The 21401-nt window shown below is 33.3% G+C and overlaps 2 protein-coding genes across 2 annotated transcripts; both read right to left on the reverse strand.

The window, feature by feature from the left end:
• Window positions 1-782: 782 nt before the first annotated feature.
• LOC123898799 (arogenate dehydratase 3-like) lies at window positions 783-2983 on the reverse strand. Its single transcript, XM_045949815.1, has one exon. The coding sequence runs from the start codon at window positions 2182-2184 to the stop codon at window positions 895-897; it is 1290 nt and encodes a 429-aa protein (XP_045805771.1). The 5' UTR covers window positions 2185-2983; the 3' UTR covers window positions 783-894.
• A 7662-nt stretch (window positions 2984-10645) lies between these two features.
• On the reverse strand, window positions 10646-18713 carry LOC123897514 (nucleobase-ascorbate transporter 12-like). The gene is made up of 10 exons (XM_045948189.1): window positions 18014-18713; window positions 17788-17885; window positions 17494-17664; window positions 16800-16900; window positions 15539-15674; window positions 15400-15450; window positions 14996-15283; window positions 14408-14642; window positions 12479-12765; window positions 10646-11201 (listed from the first exon to the last, which is right to left on the reverse strand). Exons 1-10 carry the CDS (start codon window positions 18501-18503, stop codon window positions 10980-10982), a joined length of 2079 nt encoding a protein of 692 aa, XP_045804145.1. The 5' UTR covers window positions 18504-18713; the 3' UTR covers window positions 10646-10979.
• Between the last annotated feature and the right edge of the window lie 2688 nt (window positions 18714-21401).

Raw genomic sequence — 21401 nt, forward strand, 5'->3', positions numbered from 1 at the left:
TGACAATTAATTAAGTACCAGTATTACTTGTACCAAAAAAAAAGTAAAGTACCAGTATTACCTCAAAGAAGAAAAGTACCAGCATTACCAACAACAAATACAAACATAGCTAACAAAAGACAACTAACTTTCCATTTGTGTATCATGTACTCTTGGTATGTATCTCACTGTCAAGCCCTTCAATGTACAATTTAGATGGTCATCAATAATAAATTGATACAAATAATAAGCGTTTTATTTCTTAAATAAATGGTTAGAGATTTAATTCTTGACTGTCAGTGATGTTAGCGATAAAACCTTCGGAATAATGACATATGACCACAAATTCTAGTTCAATTGACAGAAATGTCAAAATTGCTAGTGACGGACATCATGACCGGGGTTCAAACCGCTGTCACTTCACTTTGTGTGTGCGGATTTTCAATAACTTTGTCATTTCGTCTATCAACAAAAAAAAAAAAAAAACTTCATACATATAATAGGGTAACCCAAAAATTTGTACATGGTCTATCACAACTCACAATGTATAGATTATTAACTAAGCACTTGTTTGTTTCAAGTTTATCAAAACAAAATTACCATGAATTTTAGAAAATAAAAAGTACACAAATGTGAAAAAAATTGACATACTTTTAAACTTGCAAATCTAAACATACTATAAACAACTTCATCTACTTCAAGCACAACATTGTAAATGTACGAGTAAATTTCAGTGATGTTTGTCATTTTGTTCATGAACAATAAAAAGACGGTCGAAATATATGATACAAATATAAAAATCATTAAAATAAATAATGAGCTTTTGTCTTTTATTCACAAAAAGGTTCATACACGTTTACAAATATCTTAACATTTTTTGTTGGAATAATAAAAAAGAAAAAAATAAATAAATAATTAATCATCTCTGGAGGGAGTCCATGGTGTCATATCCATAGGGTAACTACCCAAAACTCTTAAAAAAGACGTGAACTCCTGAACTTCAGCCAACGCATTTTGTGCTCTAACTTCAGCCATAGAAGCTTCAAAATCAACATAAAACAAATACTCAAAATGCTTAGCAGTTCCAACATTAGCATCATCAACAAGTCTAATCGGACGGTTACGATGAGGCCTTGATTCAATCTTAGTTAAACTAATATTCCTAAACGCAAAAGCTGAAAGCACTTTAAAAAGCACTGAAGTTCCTTTATCATGAGCGAAAACAATACTTGTTTTAAATGGACGATCAGTTCTCGGAATTATTGGTTCTCTTGCTAACATAACGAATCTGGTTACGTTACTCGGATCATCTTGTATTCCATCTGCTAATATATTTAAACCGTATAGCTCGGCCGCACGTGAGCTGGCGATGGCAGCTGTGTCGCGGAGATTATTAGTTGCAATAAACTCTGCGGCACCTGCTGTGTCATCGACAGCTTCACGTGCAACGTTGAGACCGAGTTTTGTTAAAGTGTGTTCGCATTGAGATAAAGCTTGTGGATGTGAGATTACTCGTGTTAGATATTCTTTTCTAATTCCTGGAAGAGCGAGGAGACAGTGATGTACCGGAAGTTGAACTTCGCCGACGATGTGAAGACGGTGACGGAGGAGAAGATCGTAGTTCCGATGAATTGAACCTCCGAGTGAATTTTCAACCGGTAGAACGGCACGATCGGCGATCCAAAGCTCAACCGCTTGAAACGCTACTTCGAATTGGTCACATGGAATTGCTTCGCAATTCGGATAAGCTTTTCCGGCGGCGGCTTCGGAGTAAGCTCCGGGAACGCCTTGGTAAGCGACGCGAAGAGATGAGCCGTGCATCGGAGCTGGAGCTAAGTCGGAGATTGTTAACGGCTTTGATAGAAGCGGTTTGGAAACGGCTTCAATTTCTCCACCGCCGATGTTTCCGATTGGAACAAGTTGTAGATCGGTGATGTTAGTTTTATGACCGTTGATGGCGGCGATGTTATCGGCGCCGGCGGCGGTGGAAGGTTTTTCTTGTGAATCGACTTTGCTAGATAAGATAGCGCATGAGCTTTGCCAATCGGCTCGGCTTGAACCGAAACCGTAGCTTCCTTGGTTTAAACCGTAAGCGCATTTGATAGAAACACGGGTCGGACCGAACCGGTTTGGGGTTAAACGTGGCCGTGTTATGTGGTTGAAATTGAGAGTGTTGGAAGACGGAGGTGGAGATAGAGTGTGCATATTTGTGAGGGGGGGGGTGTTAAAAGCAAATAATTGAATTGAATGTTTTAAAGCTTGGTTGTTCTCTTTTGGAGAAGGGAACGTCAAGCTGAGAAAGAAATGAAGGGTGGTTAAGGGGTATAAATATTATTGAAAGAGTGTACCAAGTCTTGAAGGGATGGTATTTGTGGTCGTTCGGTCAAATCTCACACCACACCTACCCTAATAATATTATATGTCTACATACACATTTTTATATTTTATAGTAGTATAATAAATAAAAAGTGAATGTACCAAAAATAAATATAAGAAATGTTTTGATTGATTTTCCTTCTACCTTTCCTTCACTTTCATAGTCAATATTAACACAATTTGAAGGTACATGTATAATGGTCTATTAGGCTTTGTCTAATGTGCAATAGTAAGGTAGGTTTTGCACCATGCACTACTTATATATATGAACTATTTGTTGTTCTCTTATTTGAGCTTCCGACCACTTACATGGTTTGATGCATCTCTGCCACCCACCTGGCCACAACCCATAGCAACCTCATCCCCCCACATATTGAACAATCATCGCCATCGACCAACCTCTGTTATCAACTAAGATCATTCTCCATTCATCAGACTTCACTCTCATCTCTCTCTATTGTGAAGGTTTGTTGTGTTGATCGTTGAGGAAGATGATAAAACAAAGTCTAATGTCGAGATTCAATGAAAATAAAGAAATAAATTAATGGAAATTATGCTTTTGTCCCTTGCTTTTTAATCAAAACTATGGAAACACTCTGGTGTCAAGTGTGTGTAAAAAAAATTGTGTTCCCATAATATTTTTTGAGAAATGATAAGTAAAGATTAAATAATAAACACGTATACTACAACTATTTCTGTTTATTAATAAATAAAAAAACTTTACTTTTTCTCTTTTCCTCATTGACTCAATCTTTTTCTGAATTTTTCTCTTTTTTTTGTCATGAATTTCTCACACTAGTGAAAATTATATTTTATAAGTTATTTTATCATAAACTACCTTGACAAACTTATAATACTCCCTATTGGTGAATTAAAATAAAGGTATAATAAGAAAATAAGGTGCAAAAATACACTTTCTTAATATTATTTTTTTTCTAAAATGTCAAGTAATTTGAAACGGATGGAGTAATACATAAAAATTGCATAAGTTATTTGCATAAACTCAAAAGTAAGTTAATTCAAACGAGGCCTAAGTTGATGTGCAATTTTAAGCACATTGTCATTATAGCCAGATTTTTTAGCATGTCCTAAACCAATTTTAGCACACTGTAAACAAGTTTTTACACTATAGACATATGAATTTTAAATTTTAGCACTTTTATATATAAATATATATATATATATATATATATATATATATATTTTTTTTTAAATTTTGTTTTCTATTTGAAAAAAAAATGGGATTTTTTAAAAGTAAAAAATTGTTTTTTTTCAAAAAAAAAAAACTATTTTAGGGATTTTATTTTTTTGGTTTCGGTCCTTCATTAAATTATTTTTTTGGTTTTGGTCCTTCATTTGTCACGCCAGCATGCCACATGTCATGCCGTTAGCCACATCAGCATTTTTGAGAGGGGAGGGACGAAAATCAAAAGGAATTGGGCATGCAGGGACTGTTTAAAAAAAAAACATACAGGGACTAAAACAAAAAAACGGGAACATACAGGGACTAATGTGATATTTAAGAAGAAAAAAAATGAGACCATTTACAAATATAATATCTTAAGATTTATGTAATGTAATTGTTCAGAAGTCGAAACTGATAATCAGACTATCTCATAACCCAACAATATACACATTAATTATATTAAAATTTTAATTTTGACAAAACATTTTTTTTAAAATGTATATTTGGGAATGCATATACAATTGGTTGTTATAAAAAGGAGTGAGAGAGTATAAGAAAATGTGTTAGATTAGAATATTAGATATTTCATTTAGTGAAAATGTGTAGATTAATTGAAAAAGAAGTTAAATTGAAATTGGCATGTAATGAATTTTGACCATGAATTTGTGAAGCAATATATTATAGCTTTGCAGTGACATCATGGTAGGTCTCTACAATGCACTGAGTGACTGCTTGAGTGAACCTTTTTTTTCGATTGTAGGGAATGCTGATCCAAACTATATAGCTCCATTTGTATGCGATTGATTCATTTAATAATTTTAGCATAATTTATCAAAAAAAAAAATAGCATAATTAAAAAATCTAACTAGTTGAGTACTATTACTAGTAATATTTTATGGATATGGAACTTTTATTATCTAATATGAATATTTTAAACAAATTAATATTTGTGCACGCCAAATAAATATAATATAACTCAGTTGGTAGAGATATTATATGTAATATCCAGAAATCGTAAACATTTATTTACTTTAAAATGTGAAATTTTAATCACTAGACTACTAAATCGAGAAAAAATAAAAATTATACAAATATTGATTGCAATCTTATAATTGAGCTTAAGTGATAAATTAGTTTATTTTAAAGATAACTTATTTGAGAGAACTAATTCTTACGTAGAATAATTCTTAAAAGAATTCTACTAATATTTAATCAAAATCCGAATTATAAGACCTCTGAAAATATATATGATGGTTAACATAAAATAATAAAGATGTATTGATTAATGAAAATGCCAAAATTAAATAAGAACTTCCTGAAAAATATATATATTAAAAGAAATCATTGTATAAAATATCAAGGTTAGATCTTGTTTGACTTTTCAAACAATTTGGATGATCGGTCCTACTTTTAATCAAATCAAAGGAGCACTTACATGTAAATACAAATACCAAACCAAGTTACAAGTCAACATATTTTGATTCTATTTATTTTTTTCTGAAGGTTTTGCAGGACAACAGCACCTTCGTTAGAAGGGGACACAATTGAAGTTTGAATGCCGTTCAAAAAAAAAAAAAACAATTGAAGTTTGAATATTTATTATTTATAAACTGATCCGATAACTGATGTAAAATATGAAACTTTTGAGAGGAGCATTATCGAATTACTACTAATTCTGTAACCAAAAAAATTACTATAGTAATTCATGTGGATTTATATTCTGAGATTTTACTTTTGAAATTAAACTATATTGATAATAAGCAATTGAAACTATGCCAACTAGGTAAAAAGTTGATTTTCTTTTCACAAGACTCCTTTTATGTTGTTATTGTAATAATTGTTTTCTTCATAAAAAAAATTAATTGTCTTATAAAAAAATCTCTAATTGTTTTATGTATGTAAAAAATATATTTTTATGAAATTACATCCCCCGTCTTATTTATATATTTTTTTTGTCTCGAAATAATCATCATTTTAGAATTATAAAATTGATTAGTATTTTTTTTACTATATATACCTAAGTCCAGTCATTTAATTATTTTTTTCTCATTCCAGCACCGCCCTGTCAAGGCAGAAGCTGCAGGTTCGAGCTCCATCAGTCTCGACATCAGAGATATCCATTACACAGTAGTTTTGGAGTAGGAATCGTCTTTCACTACCATGAGATGGATGAATTGCCCTATAGCTCTGCTGCACACTTGTTCTCTCTAGAAAGAGAATGTTCTCAAATCCCCACCATCGGCCTTCTCCTTTCTAGGTCTGGATTTATCGCGTTGTTTCGGTCGTTGTGGTCGACGGGGACCTCTATCCTCGAAACTGATATTGAGAGTGCTTCCAACCCATTTGAGGGTTAGGGGGTCTTTCTACTGCAACTGATGTTTTAAAAGCTCCAAACATAAAAGACGGTAAACATGTGTCAAATATATAACAGATTTGGACGCTCTAGCCAAAAGGTCTTTCCTTGGTATTGGCTAGAAGATAGGGATTAGTCCCCACATAACTACTACTCTCTGTTAACTACAATTAATAAGGTGCTTTAATAAATGATAATACTAATGTTATCTTCTATTTTGACAATATATACTAATTTTATCTTCTTTTTATTTATCAATATATACTAATTTTATGTTTAAAATCAACAAAACTAATCATTTTCTTGTAACCAATAAAATTATAAAAAACTAATAATTTTCTCAAAGATCATACACAACTCAAATAAGACACTTTTTATGAGATAGAGACAATAGTAATATACTAGCCGCCGCCGGCATAGGAAATGCATCATGGCAGCCTACGACCACCGGTACAAAGTTATATATTTACAATTCACAAAATTTGGCAACCATGTAACATTTGGGAACATGAAAAAGAAATGTAACATGGGCATCATCAACAATTATAAGAATATAAGCCGAAACATGTGATAAACAATTTTTGATAAATCTTAATAAATGTAACATGGGCATTATTGAAAAAAAAGAGAGAGAATTTTGTGGAATCTTTTCATTTCTTGATTTATTTCTCATCAATTGAATAGTTATAGTAAGCTCATTTAAATAGAGCTGTAACCACTGATTACATGTGGCAAAGCCACATCAGCAATCTCTAACTAACTATGTGCCAAGTCAGCAAGGCCCTAACAACCTGTAACAACCTAGTGTCAGCTCAGCATTTATACAACTAACTAGACTAATGCACTAATGCTTTATACAATTTGTTATTATTACTCTTATATTCTAATAGGCATCATCAACAATTATTATTTATAATTGGTGCTTGAAGTGCCAATTTATATTATTTTTTTGCAATTTATAATTAAACTTAAGTGGATTTAGTTAGATATTTTTCATAAGATTCTTTAACGTAACCGTCGTGATTTTTAAAATTCATAATATTCTTAAAGTATCCTTAAGGTGGATAAGTAAGGTGTCTGAAGTTCGAACCTCAACCCCCTGCATATAAAATGTGATGTTCATATCAACCGAGTTAAACTCACGAGGACCAACACTATTATCTTATTTTAGACACTATTCTAGATTTCATATAAGTGAATGGTCGAATGAGCTGCTCCTTTTGACACATTCATGAAAAAAATTGGTGTTCACATCTCCTTGTAATCACTTAAATCCTTGACAGCTAGAAAGTAGTAATACTCACTTTACTTCTTATTTTCGCAGTGCCTAAATATAATTACTTGTTAGAAATAATATAAAATAATTGACGTGGCTCTATCTTAACAGCGTGGTTTGATGGGGAGGAGTTTGTTGTGTTGCTAGTGATGGTGGTTGGGTGACTGTTATGTTGGGAGAGCAGATCGGTGGAGGTGTGGCATACACCTATGAGGTAAGAAGTGGGTTTATGCCGTCATCTAAGAAATTATAGCTAGTCAAATAACCGATTATCCCAAAAGTTAAGTTGTTAGGATAGAGTCACATCAATGATTTTATATTATTTCTAATATGTCCCCTCACACAATAGTTCATTTGGGCTTGAAGCGTGGATAATGCATATGCTCACCTATCATATGCTTAAATTCCACTTTTTTATTAGAAAGTAAAGAAAGCGGGGATCGAACTCTAGACCACTTAGTCATAGAGACTCTGATACCATGTCAAATAATCGATTATGCCAAAACTTAAGTTGTTAAGATAGAATCCCATCAATGATTTTATATTATTTCTAACATTACTCTTTTGACAAAAAGTGTGTCCTTAAACTTAAATATAAGCTCCATCAAAATTACTACATACGTATATTCATTGCTTATTTTCCAAACAAAATTCTAATTAATATCACTTAGATTATTAAGCTAGTACCATAATTTAAATATATCAAACTATAAAGAAAATATTAACATGCACCCTTAAGTAAAGAAGTTAAATGTAAAAAAAAAAATTTAGAACTTGTGTATTCAATTTCTTAAAAAAAAAAAAAATACTATTATTTAATGTAAAATTTCTATGTTTACATATTTTAACATGTGCTTTATACATCAATAAATATGATTTTGCTTACTTAACAATCATAATCACTTGGCACAAAACAGTGGCAGAGTGTGATCAATAATATATTAGTGCGATAATTACAATATTATTTTCGGTCTCTCCGTTTCTTTTTAAGTGCCATTTTAGCATGAAGTTCTCTAACCAAGATAGTGAATTGTTGTGTTTTTTTTTTTCCAATTCTACCTTCATCATTTAATCCATCATTTGATTTCTCTTTACAAATAAATTTAGCATATACATTCTTCCTCTCATCATTATATTTTATGGAAAATGTGAAGTAAAGTTATTGAGAAAGTAAGGGTATAATTGACAAATTGTACTTTAAACTATCAAAACGACACTTAAAAATTAAAGGAACGGAGGGAGTACCAATTAAGGACCTAGTAACTATGTCAAAAAAAAAAAAGGACCTAGTAACTATTGTGGTTTGGCGTTTTGTTGAGAGTTGGGATACTCTCCATTTTCAATTATTTTCATTTCTTTCATTATTAAAGTTTTTAAATATTTTAAAATGTATAAAAGTGATTTGATCTTATTTAATGTCACATTTTTGCATTTACATTTTTGAAACTATATAGTAATGAAAAAATTAGAAATAATTAAAAATGAGGATGATCCTAACTCGTTTTGCTAACACCTAACATGAGCTTATACAAATAAAATTTTGATAGCCTAGTTGTGCTCATCAATATACACAGTGGAGTGTAATGCAAGTAGTTGGTGTGTAGTGTATGCAAGTATTATAAACTAAAAAATAAATTTTAAGTATAATAAACTAAAGATGAAGTTTTCACTTTTAGGAAGTCAATTGAAGAGATGAATCCTGTTTAAAGAATCTAAATTTTTTTATCTTTTGAATTAATTTATCGTCGAGGTACTTTTGTCAGGGATGTTCTTTGTGACATTTTTAAGTGCACAAGTGAATCTCTGAAAAAAAATGCCCATGTGAATTTTTTGACTGACCCAGCAAATGTTCTAGTGTACAGTTGGGCAAGTGGGAAGCATGTTTGTGTGGATTTGACTGAAGTTTCTCACTTATGAGATTGATGTCAGAAGATTTTATTGTGGAACAAGCGACCCTTAAAACTGCTTTAAAGTGAGTTCAAATCTTGCCTAGAACAAAGTATTCGAAAGAATTAAGTTTGATTCATAAAAAAACAAAGTTTTTATCGGACTTTAACTCGCAAAATAGTAGTGCTATCAAATTAACCAGGTTAATTAAAAAAAAATTATGGTAGAATTTGCTTCTCTAAAATACTACTGGTGACAAAGATTGTTGAGATAAGCACACGTGGTCACATGCATGCCATTGGTTAATTCTACAAAGTCTGTCAGTACACGCCTACACCGATGTCGTCATAGGGCGATTGTCAAGCACGTTTTTCATGCAATAAAACTCTTATCTTTCAGCTTTTCCAAAATCACCACTTGGACAGTAACAAATCCTCAACCAATGATTTGACAGGGAAGGTTTTCCTTTTTGAGGTAAAAACAGAAGCTTTTTTTTCCTTAAAATTTTTTGGAAAATAAGTGCCCCGGGCACTCTTTAAGGAAACAAATATAGTAATATTGTATCAGAACTTGTTCAGTCAACTCCTCGAAAGTTTAAAAAGTTTTATTTCCAACTTAAATATTTTTTTTGTTTCCTTAACCAGTGCCCTGAGACACCTGTTAGCATGACCCAATTTTTTTTAAGTTGCTTAAACAAAGTGTGTAAGAAACGTCTAAAAGAATCTAGAATAAAAAAGTTGATTTTTCAATTTTCTGAAAATGATTGAAAATCTTGAAATAAATTGAGTAGTCATTTTTGTATTATCTTGCACAACCATTTATTTATTATATGAGAGAACAGTAACTTAGTATAGATATGTTTGGTTTAAGAGAAAGAAATAGAGAAGAGAAAAATACGAAAATCAACAAATGAAATTAAAAATTGAATTCCTATATTTGATTCCTTTTATTGCCTCTCTTTTTTGCGTTAAGAAAAATCTTGAATAGGCAAAGAAAAGAGCAAATACAAAATTTACAGAATTCATAAAAAGAATGGGATAACCCTCGAACACCAAAGTAATAATAACTAGGTCATTCTAAAGCCAGTAAAAAGTGCAGAGGAGTGTGTTATAAGAAGGTACACCACAGCCCCTTAGCATTTAGCACCAGCACACTCCCCGACAACATGTGCGATAGACTGCACAAGTGCAGCCCTCCCAAACAAACTCCATTGCCTAGCTTGATTGTAATCAATTCTAATCAAACCATACTCTCATTCATCCACAATCACGATCCCTTTATGGATGAAACCTGGATCAGGATTAGTCTCTATAGGGATAACAGTTTTAATTGATAACATCTACAGCATATGTAGGTTAAAAGGTGAGCTAACAATTAGAAGCTCTACATTAGAGGCAACACATCATTTTTGGCGTGAAACTAAAATCAAATTTGACAGAGGATGACATTTTACACTATGAATCAAACACGCTTCGTGTGTGTAATTTCTGCGACGGAGCTTTTGACATATCAAACAAAGACTAGTTTTCAAGCATTCATGCAATGCATCAGCTACGCACGAAAGATAATAGGTTGATCGGAATAAATATACTAAACAAAAACTTTCCTGTCCCTGTTGGGCAGGTATAATAAATAAATGTTCATATATACATGACCAAGATATTTATCGAAACCCGCCTTAAAAAAATCTCCAACTGGAGATTATAAATGAATCAAAACTAGATACATGGTTAATCTAATAAATTATAACACAAGTAGACCCCTCTGGAACTTTGATGTACACAAATAAATAACTCGGAACTATGACCAACCAATTATACTACCCATTCAATAAAACGAGATCTAGACTGGGGTGGTACCTTGAACAGTTGACAACATTCCTATACAGAAAATGGTCAGCCAACCAACAAGACCCCGGTCATTCACAAGCCAACCCACTTCACCCATCTGAAAATTCGACCAACTCTCAATGGCAACCCATAGTCTTTCGCAATTGTAGGATCTCTTCTAGCAACATCAGGTTCGGACCAAACATATACCCCACGTTCTTGCTTACTGCCAGGAACAGTATTATCCAAGATAACGGCAACGAGAAAAGCTACCACCATGTGCAGCGAAAATATTGTGTTCAGGAAATAGTTCAACTGCAAAAGGAATATATTATTAACAAGTGTTTTCTAGAAGGAAAAAACTGACGTCATCCAATAGCACATACATTTCAAGTGCTAAATATAACAAGGGAACCACAAGTTAAGATGGCTATCGAAGTGTATATTTGTCAGATATAGTCCGATTGCATCATGAACTCATTACATAATATTATCATATATAGTTATATAACTCTACTAAACACACTCAACAGTGGTTACTAGTTAGAAACCCTGGAATAACATGCAGAATGCTATCAGAAAAGGCACTTATACAGGCAGAAATCTTAATGAAAATCCAAGTGTAGTAGACAGTTGATCTTAAAGCATATGTACACAAGCAACAACCAATTTCACTATTGAATATGAGGCTAATTTCTATTCATTTACAAAATCATGGTGATAAATACGCATAATTGCATATGCCATGATGTGGTTTTCATAGCACGCACCTAGCCCAATCGATGGAAGTGTGATACTTCTTTTTTTGTAATATTTATGTTAAAGCGTATTAGAGAATACAATGTATTGCAGTCTATAGGCTTAGTAATAATTCTAGTGTAGATACAGCTGGCATTAGAAGTGCCACCTAAGCCTCAAGTCTAACAGACTATAAATGTGTACACAATGTATTGAATTCATTAAGGACACTCCTAGATATAGAAGTGTCCAGGTGTCCGACACATCGCACACCAACAATCATACAACATCCAGACAGCGCATGCCAGACTCCTCAGATAAGCGTTCAAAAAAAAACCTTTGGGTTTATCCCTTCGACACAACTCCAACACTTCTTGGACACTACGCAAACACAAATACAACGAAGATGGACATACCTACGTTTTTTGTAATATAATAGTATTTTAATTGACCGTTTCAAAAATTTCCAACTCTTCTTTCATACACATGTTATCATCTTGGATCTTTCTTTTACAGCTTCCCTTTTCCGTTCTCCTATTTCATCCGTTATGCTCTTCATATCTCCTTCGGTGGTCATCTTGATTTTCATTTTAGATATTTATAAATGATGCTCGCATCTAATTTATGTAGTGTGTGTGTGTGTGTGTGTGTGTGTGTGTGTTTATATTTTTGTGTTGGTGTCCTATATGTAGGACATAAGTGGTGTTGATGTGTCCATGTCGTGTACGGTGTTCAAGTCAAATTCCATGCTTCATAGAGTATTATTGTAATTAAGAAATTTCAATCTAGAATTTGACAACCATCAAAATCAAGCATGCGATTCAGAATAGTAAAGGAATGTGACAGAGGCATACCCCTCCATATTTGCTTTGGAAAGGCCCGTGAGAAGCCACAATGTAAGGCTGAAAATGTCTTGGCACTGACAAGTTGGAATTTGGAGAGATGCCATATTGTTGAAAGTATGCAGGTATGGAAAGAGAGAAGAACAGCGATAATCCAATTATGATGATATTTCGAGAGCTTCCAGCCTCACTATAGCGTAGATTGGACAAGCCTAATGCTGTAAGCATTGCCCACATAAAGCAGAGGAGACCAGCAACCATGACTACAGGAATTGAAGCAATAAACCCTCCAACCTTCCCTATTACATAGTAAAAGTAAAATTAAGCATGGCATCTTTGCAAAAAAAAAAAAAATCTACAGATGAGAGAATGAAAATTATATAAAATTGTGCATCACAAAAGAAGCCAGTAGTCTGAGATAAAATTGAATACCTAATAGAAATAGACAAAGTATAATGAATAAACAGGTATATGTATTTAGTACAGACATGTAGAATAGCAGCTGTTTTGTGTCCAATAAGCACCAAACAAAACACAATAATGGAGCTTTATTAATAAAACTATTATTGGACAGATGAAATATGAAGCACTGCTACGAGGGAGGAAAGGAAAAGGAATCCTCTAAAATAAAAATAAAAAACTAATAAAGAACACAAAACAGAGAAGCTTAAGGGTAAATCAAGGTAGCTAAATGTTTCTGCATATTGAAGATGTGATTCATCTAAAGCAGACATGAGAAGTTGAGAACAGAGGACCAAAATGATGTTCCCTTGAAAACCCCCCAACTAACGCCTCATTACATGACTAAGAAAATCATAATATTGAATTTAGTCATCTTCGCCAAAGTATTTAGACTTCAACACCAGCCAGAAATTCACAACAAATTGCAAAAACTTATCATACGTACATAACATGGCTGCATGACCATTTAAAAAACAAGTGGCCACTGTTTCTAAACTTGTGTAAGGCCTTTCAATCAACATGTAATGTGTATTAATTCTATTAAGTACAGTTTTCACAGGTCATGACAAAAGTTAATGCAATCCATATAGGCTTGTACAGAACAAATATCTTCTTATTATAAGGGTTGGAAACTTTTAATAGGACTAGCAAGTTGTAACAAAATGCACCAAAGGGGTCAAGAGTCAAAACTATTGTATCCTAATTGCCATAAACACCAGAAAATAATCAAATAATGTCACAATGACTCAATACTTTCGCTATTTTTCAATTTCTGTCATGGAAATTTTGAGACTAGAAGTAGAACCTTTAATATAAGAATAATAATTGAAATTGAAATGTGATAGGAACTTAGGAAGCCTATAAAAATTGAACCTCCCCTCCCCCCCCCCCCCCCCCCCCCCCCCCCCCCCCCACACACACACACACATATCAAATATCATACCAAGACCTGCTTCGAGTACAGGTTGCAGCAATAGTAAAATTTAAGCATTACAAATCTCTGGACAAAAATCAAATCAAAGATTTCACTAGGACACCATGACAAGATTGTTGATAAATTTCAAATAAACCATCAATTTAATCTTTAGTGTATTACTCTTCAAAACGGTCCCTAAAGTATATGAAATTCATAATATAGTCCCTAAAGCATATAAAAATCCGTCAATTTAGTGTTTAACATCTTAATAGCAGGGACTGAATTGATGTTTTTTATATACTTTAGGGACTAAATTGGAGAAAGAGTGATTCTTTAAGGACTAAATTGGTGGTTTATTCAAAAAATTCTGTCTACTGCTGCCTTGCATTTTATAGATATTCCTATTTCTAGAAATGATGCCTACAAGCATCATACACGGTGAACGTGCTAATTGTTCTGAAAGGGTTTAATACCAGGGTATATTACACCAATGGCTTTTCATCACAAGATGGACTGACGAAGGTAGATGCAAATGCAACAACAGAATGATAATAGATGCTTACCCACGAGAGATAGCACTATCAGAATAAATGCACCCAGTTGAACTGCTCTGCGGCTTCCCATTTTAGTCACAGCAATTGTATGAACATTTTCAGTTAAAGTTGTAGATCCAGTTCCAGTACCCCAGAGACCAGCCAACACACTAGAAAGACCTTCCAGACCAATTCCGCGACTAAGAACCCCAGGAGTTGGAGGTCTAGATGCTACCAATAATGAAGATGCATGATATGAGCCAACCTACAAAGTTAAAACAAATAAATATCAACAGCACTACAGTGATTATATCATACTATGTACTTGCTTCAAGAAAAAAATACTACCTACAGAAAAAATCATGATAAGATGTTCCAATATTGATATAGCATATTGTTAACCTTTCATCCATCAGTATATTCTATTATTTGACTTATCTAAACAGTATATTGAAAGAAAGAGAACAGCTTTTTAAATATAACATTGCATTCACATCATACAGAATGCAAGAGGTCCAGCAGATGGTGTTTTTTCGATTAGACGGGATCAAGTTAACATATTCTGAGTCAAGGTCTAGGAAACAAAATAGAAAGAAGCAAAAAAGACAAGAATCTAACCGAATCCACAGAAGAGATTAAGGAAACCACGCACATCACAAGAGCCATTTTCCAGTGGAAGACAGGAGTACCCCATTGCAGTGGATAGGGAAATTTAAACCATTGGGATGATTTCAATGCATGGGAAGTATCAATTCGACATTGTTTCATCCTTGAAATGTGCCTTCTGCAGTGCTCTGAAACTATATTTGAGGCAGGTATGTTTGTGTCACACCCTTTGTAGTTATAGGCTCCAGCTTCAGTCAGCAAGAAAGCAACCGCCCATGTCATTGTCAAACCCAAAGGAACCTGTAAATTGGGTAAAAAAAAGTAACATCTCTTAAAAGAAATCATTTGTTACACCACGGAAATCTATCTTCACCGAGGAAGAGTAACTCAGAAGAATATTTTGGCATTACACTTACTGCGTATATTAGAAATATGCGGTGTCCAAGAACAGATATCTTGCGAAGATACTGCAGAAAGAAATAAATATAAATTATGTCAGCACAGTGTAATGGATAATCCATCGACAAAGTAGGAATCTGATTTCAACAAACTTACAAGAGAAAAAACAATAACCACTAATATCTGTACTGCACCGATCTCAATACATGTGCCAACTATAGGAAAACCATAACCGTAAAATGAAAGTCCAACTGCAGCAATGGTTGGGGATACAACCACGGGATTGATAAACCTGAAAATTTTGATGTGAAACATGTTACTTTAATTTCAAAAGTGATAATAAATCATGGTGAGAGGAGACATTGCCAGGTGAACCCCAAAAATATGAACCCATCCTCTGGCATGACATCGTTACAAACACTCACTAAAGGGGTGGAAAATCTTGTCTCGAGATACATGCCAAAATGGGTAAAAAATACAGCTTATTTCATTACAAAAAGTTACTGTGGCTCTAGTTTAACCCGCACAAAAATATGAACCCATCCTCTGGCATGACATCGTTACAAACACTCACTAAAGGGGTGGAAAATCTTGTCTCGAGATACATGCCAAAATGGGTAAAAAATACAGCTTAAAAAATACAGCTTACCAACATTGGCATAAGAAATCCATTTAAACGCAGTTGGGATACTAGATGGGTTTGGAGTTGAAAACACTAAAATCAGGCCAGCCAGGGGAACCTAAACACCATGCTCCTTCTCACTGCTACCGCCCTCTTAAACCTCCCAATATAGTGGGTTTCTACTACAATTAATCTTGCACAACTTTTCAGTATAACCCATTTAACTCCTCGTTCTAGGCGATGATATATCATCAATTGTTGACTATGACGTAATTGAAGAAAACAAAATATGTATGCTCATTATTACACAGACAAAACAAAAATTGGAAGCACCAGAACTAGCTATGCACTTCCAAAATTAAATCGAAGGGAATGGTACACTAAACATAACCATTACAAAGCGGAAAATTCGTACTCAATCATGCACCATAATAATTTTAACATAGCACATTTGCATGTAAGAATGCTCTCAGACTCTTGAACTTAGTGTCATAGATGGTAACCGAAAATTATTCAACCAACCAATTACTATAGGTATTAGTTATTAAAGATCATGTATAAATAAAAAATAAAGAGAAATGAATAGTTTCCTTTAAAAAATCCAAATAGATGACCCACATAACATATAATAATTTACAGTACTATGACCTATGAGTTTACTTGAATCTCTCAATTATTAGCAGTTACCTACATTATGTATTGCCTCAATCCACAATAATAAATGATGTTTGATGAAACAATGAAGCATGTATTAAAGGCCAATAAACAGGAGCAAAAAAAATCCCAAAATCATACCTTACTAACAGTGACATAAGTCCGGTGTATCCAAGGAAAGTTTGAAAAGCAGATCCGATAATTATAGCCCCCTGCAGCTCCTTCATTATATGTCTAAATTTCTGAAAAATGATATAGAAACGTACAATTCAAAGCAATCTTAGTTCCAATTATTCCATCAAAGAAGCTTATAACGTACAACTCAAAGCCCGTTACATCTCACAAATAACCAACAACAAAACCGTTAATAAGACCAAAAATGCTGGTTAGTTGGAATAATAATGTGGACAGCAATTAACAACATCTGAAAAATAAAAAGAAGACATACACACATTCCATTTAATCCTTGAAACTCCAGGAAACAAGGGAAACCGTTATACGACCAACAATTTTGATAAAATTGAACAATGACGTAGCCAACAATTAAAATCATCTAAAGAAATTTATAACATAAAATTCAAAGCCTGTTACTTCTCACAAATGACCAACAACAAAACCGTTATACAACCGAAAATGCCAGATAGTTGGAATAATGTGGACAGCAATTAACATCATCCGAAACATAAAAAAAGAAAAAATACACACATTCCATTCAATCCTTGAAGTTCGACAAAACAAGGAAAACCGATATAAAACCGACAATTTTGGTTATAAATTGAACAACAATATAGCCAACAATTACAATCATCTAAAAACATAGATAAGAAATACATACATTTCCATTTAATCCTTGAAACTCGGGCGAGTTGATGATCGCCAAAACCGGAGCCAGGTAAACAAAAGAAGGCCCTTGTATCAACGGCAACCTAGACCCAAAAAAAGTATGCAAGAGTGTCGTCAATCCAGACACAAAGAGCACAGTTGATACCACTGCAGCAGTTTCCTCCTATAGCCAGCCACTAACACATCAGATAACAGTATTCACATAATACATTTGCCAAAAATATCATATATCATACACAAAATAAATACATAAATACTTAGGTTAAAAAAAACTGAAATCACTCACATGAGAACCTCCCATAGCAGGAACAATGACAAGTGGTATGAGAATCAATGAACCTAATATGGAAACATAATGCTGAATACCATACACACCAATGGGAACTGAAGCATCAATGAAAACAAAAATTCATCAGCATGAATCAAAATTTTCAATTCAATTTCAACCCAAGTCAAAGCATAAATAAGCATCAATATTGAATTATACTATTTACTATTATTATTATCGTTACCTAAACCAGGTGAATCTCTTAGTTCATACTTCATATGCGAATGCCTGACCACGAAGCCATCACCATCAACAGTCTGCGGCAACGAACCAGTAACTTCTTCACTCCTCGCAGTTCTCCTCTCCGGCTGTTCAACTCCAACCTTCACCTGACCATTAGTACTCGGAACTCCATCAGAGTCTCTCCGTTTCTTCGCTACAAAATCTTTAGAAACAGGAAGTTGCGGAATCTTTAACACACCGTTTACCGGCGCCGCCGTCGGAGGAGTAGCTCTAACACGTCCAGCTTCGAGATCCGTGCTCACTTCTAATTCTCTCGACTTAGGCGGTAAGGTTATCTGACCAGAATCACTGGCATTGGTCTCACCGGAGAATTTCGGTTTGAAACCGGTTTTCTTCGCCCATGAAGGTTGAATTGGTTTACTTTCCGGTGACGTCGTCGCCGGTGACCATTGGACTGATCGTTGACGAGTTTTGGGATCGGGTTCGGACATTGGTGAAATGATGCTAATGGCGCATGATAGCTTCAATGGCGGTTACGGTTGTAGATCTGGTGAAGGTTGAGGGTTTCGTTTTCCGTTACCGGAAGAGAGAGAAAGCTCCGGTAACAGATAAAGAGAGAGTGAAGAAAATGTGTGTAGTGAAGCAGTGAGAATAAAAGCGGAAAAGACAAATAAATAATAAATATTAAATATTAAATATATAAAAATAAAAATAAGGAATGTGTTTTTAATTTAATTTAATTTATGCATTTATTTAATTTAATTTATGCATTTATTTGGTAGATTTTTTTACGCGCTTTTTCTTCGTTTTTGTCTTGCTATGATCTCGTTAGTTTCTCTTTTCTTCTCCAGAAATGATCGGTGGTAATAAAATACTACATGGATTTTCTGCATGGAAAGAAAGTTAATGGAAATAAAACATAATGAATTCCCAAAGTTTTTTTTTAGAATTTAATGGGCATAGGTAGCCAAAGTAAAAAAAAATTACGCATTCAACTAGTCAAAATCATGTTTTCTGCCACATTATCCCACTTAACCTCATTTTTTTTTTTTAAGCAACCTCACTTTCTTTATATGACAACGACCGTTGAAGCAATCTTATTGATTGAGTATGTAAAGTTTTTTTACTTTGCCTGCTTATGTCCATTAAACTCTTTTTTAATATAATAGCCCAAAAAATATGGAATCACCATTTTTTACTCAACTCATTTTTTTTTACAATATAATCCTTTCCATTTTGTATCCAATTAATTTTATTATTTTTTTACTATAAATATGATAATGTGACTATTTATAAATTTTAATTCAACTTATTCGAATTTTGGTTCTTCTATTTTGTGTGTTAATTTTTAATTATTTATCATTTTGTTTATCTACTAAAATAATAGGCTTAATTAGTAAGAATGTCCCTTAAAGACATTTTTGATTTCACATTGGTCCCATAAAGAAAAAAGGACCGAATAGGTCCCTTAAAGAAAAAAGTCTGAATAGGTCCCTTAAAGACATCTCCGTTAATCAGTTTGGTCCTCGAAAAAATGGATGGAAAGGACCAAACTGAAGTAGAAGAGGACTCCGGCGATTGAAGAAGACGACGATGAATACGATCACGACGGTGGAATCAAACGATTTTCGGCGAAGCCTGAACCATGAAGAAGAAGTAAAGTAAAGTTATGCAGAAAAAAGTAAAGTTTTGTTTTTAAAAAATAAAGATTCTATTTTTTTAATTAAAAAAGATTTGAAAATAAATCTTTAAATTTTTTAATTTAAAAATAAATTTTATTTGGGAGTAAATTTTGGAGTAAATCTTTATTTTTGGTGCAAAATAAAAAAAAAAAATCGTTTTTTTTTATTTTAGGAAAAAAAATTTAAAATTTATGCAGAAAAAAGTAAAGTTTTATTTTTAAAAAATAAAGATTCTATTTTTTTTAATTAAAAAAGATTTGAAAATAAATCTTTAAAATTTTTAATTTAAAAATAAATTTTATTTGGGACTAAATCTTTATTTTTGGTGCAAAATAAAAAAATACGTTTTTTTTTATTTTAAGATTTTTTTTATTTTTTTAAAAAATAATATATTATCTGACATGAAATTTTTTAAAAAAATATAAATGATTTTTTCCACGTGTACAAGCCACGTCAGTATATGTGCACAATCACATGTCCTACTGTACACTCATGGGGCAAAATGAGGGAATCAATGTTTTGTAAGGGGGTAAACCGAAAAAAAAATCTGTATAAGGGGGGGGGGGGGGGGGTAAACGAAAATTTGCTTATTTTGCAGGGGGTAAATGGTCATTTACCCATAATAATATGATAATGTAAGTTTGATTGGTCGTCCTCATAAGCATAACTCAATTGGCAGACACATTGATTTATATATGCAGGGATTGGATCCGAATCTCATACACCCCACTTATCCACTTTAATGATGAAATTTGTAATTTTGATTGGTCAATTATTTTCAATACTCTTTGAAATTATAGAAATAGATAGAAAAAATGAGAAAAATAAATAAAGAGGTATTCTAGTCAAAATGGAATATTCGACTTATTTATTTAAATATGAGTTCTAAAACATACTCTCTTTTTTATGTAATCATTCACGTAAGCAAACATAAGATAGTTACAATAGGTGAGATGCTCTATAGACTTCTAGAGGACTTCAGAAAATGACTAAACTTAAATTATGCAATTTAACCTAGAATGAATATCTCCTTAAGTTTCATATGTGTCTCCTTTTATAGTTCATTCCTACTTTAACTAATGGGCTTTTTTGCATGTTCATGCCCAATAAATTAAACTTATGAGATCAATGTCTAACATGTTCGTATGGAACACGTGGAGACAAATCACGTGCAGCTCAAGTCACTCATTCGTGTAGGACACGTGAAACTGGAGCATCCGTTGCTCACGTCATCATGCTTGTACAAGACACATGACAAGCCATGAAACACTTCTTCAAGGACCACAGGGCGAGCTTGCACAGTTGTACCAAAGACTCACCGAGGAGCCCATCATGACCTGAATGACCAAGTCGAGGTAGCCATGTTAAAGGTGTAGGTCAACGTGACATGAGTGATTCAGTTGAGCTAGTTATGTTGAAGGTGCAACTCAGTGTGACCTGGATGTTCCAGCTGGGTGAGACATGTTAAAAGTGGAGAAAAGTGTAATAGTGCTCCATAGTATGATAGTTATCCATACTAATCCACGGTCCAACAAGCATCAAGCTTGTTAAGGCATAAGCATTTGCTATTCATCAAGCCTGTTAAGGCATAGACTCCAACTCGCCATTACCGAACTCATTTTACTCACCATTTTAGATGACATGCGTTTGAAGCGAGTCAAAGAGGCGAGTAAAAAAAAACACAAAAAAGGAGAGAGAGAAAAAAAA

Source organism: Trifolium pratense, linkage group LG7 (genome assembly GCF_020283565.1).
Source record: "Trifolium pratense cultivar HEN17-A07 linkage group LG7, ARS_RC_1.1, whole genome shotgun sequence".
Classification (NCBI taxonomy): domain Eukaryota; kingdom Viridiplantae; phylum Streptophyta; class Magnoliopsida; order Fabales; family Fabaceae; genus Trifolium; species Trifolium pratense.

What these genes read in the sequence shown, in the direction of transcription:
- LOC123897514 (XM_045948189.1), bottom strand. Translation starts at nt 18,503, where the DNA reads ATGTCCGAACCCGATCCCAAAACTCGTCAACGATCAGTCCAATGGTCA. An exon ending in CTGCTATGGGAGGTTCTCAT is followed by an intron (nt 17,665 to 17,787) that starts GTGAGTGATTTC and finishes GGCTGGCTATAG; the next exon opens with GAGGAAACTGCTGCAGTGGT. An exon ending in TCCAAAGCAAATATGGAGGG is followed by an intron (nt 11,202 to 12,478) that starts GTATGCCTCTGT and finishes TTCCTTTTGCAG; the next exon opens with TTGAACTATTTCCTGAACAC.
- LOC123898799 (XM_045949815.1), bottom strand. Translation starts at nt 2,184, where the DNA reads ATGCACACTCTATCTCCACCTCCGTCTTCCAACACTCTCAATTTCAAC.